The sequence below is a fragment of the Pelophylax lessonae genome, assembly GCF_965119305.1.
Source record: "Pelophylax lessonae genome assembly, chromosome: 8".
In the NCBI taxonomy this organism is placed as follows: domain Eukaryota; kingdom Metazoa; phylum Chordata; class Amphibia; order Anura; family Ranidae; genus Pelophylax; species Pelophylax lessonae.
The window spans coordinates 138303749-138311755 of record NC_138775.1 but is presented as its reverse complement, the minus strand read 5'-3'; the positions used below and the strand labels follow the sequence as shown (position 1 = coordinate 138311755).

The 8007-nt window shown below is 42.7% G+C and overlaps 1 protein-coding gene across 1 annotated transcript in view; it reads right to left on the bottom strand.

Moving 5' to 3' along the window:
- Positions 1 to 2691: 2691 nt before the first annotated feature.
- PMM1 (phosphomannomutase 1) overlaps positions 2692 to 8007 on the bottom strand; it is an 89510-nt gene continuing 84194 nt past the window's right edge. Inside the window, exons 7-8 of the mRNA XM_082265113.1 lie at positions 5718 to 5833; positions 2692 to 2982 (exon numbers count right to left, since the gene is read on the bottom strand). Coding sequence (XP_082121239.1) covers positions 2860 to 2982; positions 5718 to 5833 — 239 coding nt within the window. The 3' untranslated portion in view covers positions 2692 to 2859. The remainder of the gene's footprint in view (positions 2983 to 5717; positions 5834 to 8007) is intronic.

The following is an 8007-nucleotide window of genomic DNA, read 5'->3' as shown; positions in this document are numbered from 1 at the left end:
CTGCTCCGTTCCTCTAGTTACCTAATATAAGGTTTTAGATGCTTTTCCCATCAGTTACCTTAAGGCCTCATTCACACAGGGCGTATCAATGCATACCCTGTGCAAGGGCCGTGCTTATCTGCATGGGGATGCATAGGTGTTCTGTACGTCCCTGTGCAGGCAGTTACAATGATGTCTATTGGGATGCAGTGGCTGCATGGACACAGACGCTGGTCTCAATATGAAATTTGTGTGGTGCACAGCCCTGAACGTAGACCGTATGAGTTTAATTGTTTAGGCTCCCGTCACATACTGGTGTATCACGCCGCGATTATGCCCGTGATCCCGAATCATTGCAAATCGCGGGACGCCCATGCGATTCCCGTGACTTGCATCGGCACCCAAAACACCAAAAACAAAAAGTACAAGAGCTTCTTCTGGGCGACAGGCATCCTGCGATTCTGTTTGCGTGATTTTATCGCGATTTGTCGGGTGTTAATCGCGAAAAATACGGCTGCGTTTAGGGTGCCATTGCAAGTCGAAGGAATCGCACAGCCTTCCCATCCCACGATTTGCAATGATTTGGGATCGTGTGCAGAATTGCGGCGATTCTGCCCATGATACGATACGCCAGTATGTGAATGGAGCCTTAAACTGCATGTTTAATAATATCATGTTTAAAACATAATGTTATGTTTGTAAATAAAACTGTCTATATCTAATACTATGACTTTGATGAAGATCAGATCACATTTTAGGAGTCATTTCAAAGGGTTTACAAACTTTATCTGAAAGCTGTACCTGGGGCCCTAGAGGTAGGGGACAATTTGAAAATATTGTATGTATTTTGCTAATTATAAATGGGTGCCCTGTGATTAGGCCTAGACAACTTTGTGCATGTAAGGCTATAGTCTAGTAGATCTTGTGTCCATCAATCAACACCAGGACCCAAATACACTATATATATATATATATATATATATATATTAGTCATGAAAATCTACTGTATATGTAAAATCTATGAGGCTGCAGGGCTCCTGACCCTCTGTTTGGACAGTGCTGATTGGTCCTGTGCTGATCACATGCACACCCAAGAAAAATAAAACTCTCTAGCCATATACACAAAAACTGAGCATGTGCTGCCTGACTCCAAAGGCTCTGTCTTATCCGGACATGTTTTGCAGTCAGTGGAAGTAGAGGAGGATCTGTGCATACAGGATCAAACAGCCTTTTTACAGAATACACAGGATTACCCCTTAGATTCCACAGTGAGTATAAAAAGCCTGCTTTACTGCATATGCAGACTGATTTTTACTGTTGTGGGTTTAGCAATATTTTAACAGTACCGGTACTCATGTGAAATAGAAATCTGTTGAATAGTTTGGTTTATGATTAAGTAGTTTAGTTTATTCCTCAGTATATTACTGAGAAAAAAACAAACAGTTCAATCCATAGTACGTTACTCTATTTTAAAATGTCTGAGTACATAGCAATATTGTTCCAAATATTTTTTAATCACAACTAGTAGAAATCATTGGCAGTCATACTACAAAAGTGACTGACATTCATTGCACTTTGATAACTGTATCAAAATACCCAAGCATGTGACACTCCCTCTGGAATCACATTAAAAATGGTAACACGTCTCGAGTTATTTACATGGTAGATATGTGTAGCTAAAAATATTATATACAGTCAATGCCGGTTCACACTAGTGCAATGCCAGACATTGCATGTGATTCGCACTGCATTGTTGTGCAGATCACATGCGATGCCTGTGCAATGTGATTTCAGCCATACAAAATGTATAGCTGAAATCGCATCGCATTCGCACCAAAATGGTGCAGGACTCTTTTCTTGGTTAGCACTAGACTCGGATTGCATGGGTGTTTACACCTATGTGATCCGATTCCTGCACCATTTCACAGCTGCGATCTGCAAACCAATCTGGGGGTGTCCTTACCTTTACATTGACACCACCAGCAATTTGCAGATCTCAGTGTGAACAACTGTGCGATGCTGGTGCGATGCAGGAACTGGCACTGATTCGCAGGGTTTCCGGCATCGCACCAGTGTGAACTGGGAGTAAAGTTCTTACATACAAAAACGGTTACACTAACAAATACGACTGTCTTCACAAGCAGCAACAACCTTTAACCCGGTCAACAGACAATAAGTTTAGTCTAGATGTGACAGCCACCACATCATCAGCTGCTCATGTACTTATGTATATTTAGAAGCTGCTGGAGTAGAAGTTACCAGGGCAGAACTCTCCATGTTGATGTCTGTAGCCATGATGTTACTTTAGTCTAAGGCTCTGTTCACATGCAGGCGTTTTGGAGCGTTTTTGGGGAGTTTTTCTGCTCTAGGAACAGCTCTCAAAACACCCAACAAGACAAATCCTATTCATTTCAATGGCCCCTGTTCACATCTGAGCGTTTTGACGCTGTGAGCAAAACGCCCAGCGCTCAAAAAAGTACATGAGCTTCTTTTTGGGCAGATTACAGGCGTTTTCCATTGGTCTCTATTCAATCTAAAAACGCCTGCACAAAAAACGCCTGTAAATCACGGTAAAAATCGCGGTAAAAATCACGGTAAAATCGCGGTAAAAAACTGCGCGAAAACGCTACGCTCAGGTGTGAATGTAGCCAAACATTGAAGTAGCTAGTGCATTTGAATACTGTAACAGAAAGGATATAAGAGTCTATTACTGAACTGAACAATGGAATTGTAGCTTGTAACATAACCAGCTCTTCTCTATGCAATGGTCACATCTTTCAGGTGGTGAGATAACGCAAAGACGGTTTTATGATCCATCATGGTAGACCATTCTGGCCATTCTCTTGGTATTTAGTTACATCTGAATAGTAGGTTCCAAAATCAAACTTCATTGTCTCTTTCAGGGAAGAAGAGTTGCCGACACCGCCGTACAGTGTCCTCAGGGGATGTCACTGTATGTCCTACCGTACGAGGGTCTGCATAGATTTCATAGTCATTACCCCCCTGGAAGGAGATATTAGAAGAGGGAAAATGCATTGGTTTTTCAATAAAGCATTTTTCAACAATAATTTAAACATACTGAAAGCTCTCTAATAACAAGCAGTTCCCATTGCTATAAGAGGTATAGACCTATTATAGAATATTTTTTATACCAATCTTTGTAGGAAAAAAATAAAACCATGAAAATGTGTGCTCACAGAAGATAAAGATTGTCTGCATAAAAGCCACACTTCCCACTATAACTCATAATTCTTTGCAATAATTCATTGCTACTTAATAGACACTGTCACCAGATCATTCTTTAAAAATGCAATCTTTCTAAAGGAATATATAGGGTTGATTTACTAAAACTGGAGAGTGCGCATAATCTGGTGTAGCTCTGCATGGAAACCAATCAGCTTCCAGCAGGGCCGGCCCTACCATGGGTCCCGCTGGGTCCATTGGACCCAGGCAGAACTTTGAGAGGGGCAGCAAATTGAAGCTCAAGATTTTTTTGGAGCAGTTTTTTGTCTCATCAGTTTGCAGCACGTTACGGGCGGCATTTCCCATCTTATACTAATGAATAGGAAAAGGTGGAGCGTTGGAGAACATCCCTTGCATGATTGTGGTGTACGCAATTACGTCAGACATCAGCAGACTTTTTCTCACGCAGGGCAAGCTGGATCTTCTAGAGCTGTGGCCGCGGCAGACACAGGAGTAACAGGAGGACTGAGGACAGACAGTGGGTGTTTGGTGGACCGGCCCGGTGGTGTGGTATAGAAAAAGATAACAGTATATATAATATATTCAAAATTGTATATATATTTAGGTTATTACTTATTTTTTGTTTGTTTTTTGTCCCAATACCCCACAAAGCAGCCCCTTAACCTCTCTCACAAAGCAGTCCCTTAACCCAAAATGCAGCCCCTAAAAAAAATGTATATAGACAAGGTGCTGTTGCATGTAAACCTGACTTCCTCGTAAATTTATTTTAGTTTCAATTATCGTGATATAAAAAAATGAATGTGGGGGGCTTTTTTCGGTAGGCATGATTTTTTTTTTTTATGGTGGGGGGGGGGGTCTGGAGGGGTTGGGCCGCATTTCATTTTTGGACCCAGGCAGCACAATGTCTTGGGCCAGCCCTGACTTCCAGGCTTTATTGTCAAAACATATTTGAACAAGCTGAAGATAGAAGCTGACTGACTTCCATGCACAGCTGCACCAGATTTTGCACCCTCCAGTTTTACTAAATATACCCCTATGTGTATTTCATGTATTATAGGCATGTTATTACTTGAAAAATACTCTCTTGCTGCTAGGTTACCCATCATGGATGTGATTTTGGTATCCCCTGCAAACTTAGAGGTGTCATCCAAGTGACACACTATAGCAGGGATCTCCAAACTCTGGCCCTCCAGCTGTTGCGGAACTACACTTCACATGAGGCATTGTAAGAGTCGGTTCACACTGATCCGACACAACTTCGGGCGACTAATGCAGTCGTCCATGCACCGCAAATTCGGCGCAGCTTGCAACGACTTCACATAATGGAAGTCAATGCAAGTCGCTCCGACTTTGCAAAAAAAAAAGGTGCAGGAACCTTTTTCTAAGTCGGAGGGACTTGAGTCGCTCCTATTAGAACAGTTCCCATTGCACAGCACGGTTCGCTACTTGTCAGGCGACCAAGTCGCCTGACAAGTCGGAACAGTGTGAACCGGTGTTCCGTGAAAAAACCATACCCGTGAGCAAACCATACCCTCGTCACTTCCGGTGCACCTACGGAGGGTATGGATTTCTCACAGTAGTCTGTGTAATGTTATACTTGCCGCGGTTACATGAAAACAGCTCCTCAGCAACAAGAGTCATCTCCGCTCCTATCCCTGTCACTTCCCTGATCTCGGCTAATAAATATAAAAGCGGATCACGGAGCCGACATCTCCGTCATTTACATTTCATACACCCGCCGCCGCTTTTACATTTACTAGCCGACATCAGGGAAGTGACAAGGATAGGAGCAGAGATGATTCATGTTGCAGCCCAGCTGTTTTAATGTAACCGCCGCAAGTGTAACATTACACACACTTCATACCCTCCGAGCATGCGCACTTGTCAACTTCTCAGCTGTTCAATGATGTATCCGGGGCTCTGAGCATGCGCACTGCTACGCTGCTCAGCTGTTTCGGACAGGAAGTGACGTGGGTATGGAATTCTAACGAGGTATGGTTTTCTAACGTTACATCGGCAGTAAAACTCTGACATTCACATACGTGACTAGGCATGATGGGAATTGTAGTTCCTGAACAACTAGAGGGCCATAGTTTGGAGACCCCTGCACTATAGTAATCACCTTTGCTCCTTACCCAGCAGATACATAAAAGCAATTGTAGGAAGGTAAGGGGTAGGGGAGCTTGGCCAGCACAGAGTTTGATTAGACATTCTCAGAATTGGAATGGGCAATAGCGCACAAAGAGAGGGGCTGTGCTAAGGAATCAACTCTTCCTGAAACAGTCAATTTTCTAGCAAGTTCAGAGGCTCATTACAAGTCATTCAAAAAATGTTTATGAAAGGAAAAAATGCATCAAGTAAGCAATTTTTCTGTGCTTTCACAAGCAATTTTTTAAGTTGGCTGACAGAATCTCTTTAAGTCACAATATTTTAATAGAGAGAAGACAAAAAAGGCTTCATGTAGAAGGTATTCCTAGACTATGGATGATAATAGGTCTGTTTATGTTGTTTCCTTATGTAAATGACAAACTCACTGGTGAAGTCTCATTTCCAAAGAAGTGAATAGTGCTAAACTGTTCTTCATCAAGAACATCCAGACAGCAGCGCTTGTCCCATCCTTCAGGGAAAATATCAAAGCTGATCATGCCACCTGCAAACAGAAGGAATGTAAAGAAAAAAGAGTTTTATAAATTTCAATTGTCTTATACTTCTTGTACAGTCTCTTCACACACTGGGGGAGATTTACTAAAAATGGAGATTCAAAATGTGGTGCAGCATTGCATAGTAACCAATCAGCTTCCAGGTTTTAGGCCCGGTTCACGTTGGTGCGACATACGTACTGACTTTGAGAGCACATGTCATATGACAATTCCAATTCAATGCTTTCCTATAAGAGCCATCTTAACTGATCTAACATAAGTTGATCAAACTTTTGAAAGGTTCCTGCACTACTTTGGTCTGACTTGGGTGCAAATTCAACCCAGAGAGTATAATAGAAGTCGCATCAAAGTCGGATCACCATCCTAACTGATCCGACATGTGACTAGAGGTCACATACCCAGAGGACTCCCTGCTTTTGTAGCCCCTGCTGTTGTGTGTTGTAGTTTGTGTGCCCTTTGGGTCTGGTATTGATCTTCAGGGGAAACCCCACACCAAAATTTAAAAAAAAACAGCGTGGGCCCCTCCCCCCATAATCCATACCAGACCCTTTATCCGAGCATCCAGTCCAGTAGGTCAGGAAAGGGGGGGGGCGAGCAAACACCCCCCCTGAACCATACCAGGCCACATGCCCCCAACAAGGGCCTCTTCCCCCTGGGCGGTGGTTGTGGGGGTCTGCGGGCAGGGGGCTTATCAGCATCTGGAAGCCCCCCTATGGGAATGAGTATGGGATACATAGTACCCATTCACCTAAAAAAAAATAGTGTAGGTCAAAAAACAAAACAAGAGGCAGATTTTGACAAGTCCTTTATTTTGCATTCGTTGGGGGGGGGGGCATTTTTTTTTTTGTTAGTTTTTAATCGAGTCTGCGGTGGATTGATATGGAGCTAACACAGTGGACAATATACATTTATAATAAAGGACTTGTCAAAAACTGCCTCCTATTTTTTTGGTTACACTACACTGTTTTTTTTGAGTGAATGGGTAGGGGTACTATGTACTCATTTATATGGGGGGGACAAAGGATCTGGGGGCCCCTTTGCTGGAGGGGGCTTCCAGATGCCGATAAGCCAGCCGCCCACAGACCCCTACAACCACTGCCTAGGGTTGTGGAGAAGAGGCCCTTGCCCCTATCAACATTGGAACAAGGTGCTTCGGTAAACCCACCCATGTTGAGGGCATGTGGGCTGGTATGGTTCGGGGGGGGGGGGGCACTCGATCATCTCACCCCTTTCCTGACCTGCCAGGCTGCATGTTGAGATGAAGGGTCTGGTATGGATATGGGGGTTTCCATACCAGACCCAAAGATATTGTTTTGATTGGTCAAAGAACAAGTCACACCCGTCTCAAAGTTGAATCAAAATTGGATCCAGTTAATTAAAGTCACATGGAAGTCAGGTCCATGTTGGACCAAAGTTGCAGGGCAAAGTATTATTGACAGTCATGCAACTTTCGTGTCGCACCAGTGTGAACCGGGCCTTATTGTCAAAGCTTAATTGAACAAGTTGAAGTTAGAAGCAGATTGGCTTCCATGCACAGCTGCACCAGGTAATGAGCGCTCTCGCCATATTTGTCAATATCAGAAGCACTATAAAATTTAGAAGACAGATTAAAAAAAGTCTTACTGGTCACATCTGAGTAATCTTGAGTAAAGCAGGGTGAACAGTGGTTGAGTCCCCAGACTGGCTTGCTAAAATGTGCAATAGTGATGGGAGGCGGTTGCAAAACTTAAAAGCTGTCACCAAGATAATTGTATCCAACTAGACATTGAGCCCGTTAAATTAACCACTTGCCCACTGGGCACTTAAACCCCCTTCCTAACCAGACCAATTTTCAGCTTTTAGTGCTCTCACATTTTAAATGACAATTACTCAGTCATGCAACACTGTCCCCATTTGAAATTTTCATCCTTTTTTCCACACAAACAGAGCTTTCTTTTGGTGGTATCTAATCATAATTGGGTTTTTTATTTTTTGCGCTATAAATAAAAAAAGACCGAAAATTCTGTGAAAAAATGCATTTTTCTTTGTTTTGGTTCTAAATTTTGCAAATTTAGTAATTTTTCTTCATAAATTTTGGCCAAAATTTGTACTGCTACATATCTTTAGTAAAAATAAGTATACATTTTTTGGTCTTTGTGAAGGTTATAGAGTCTACAAGCTATGG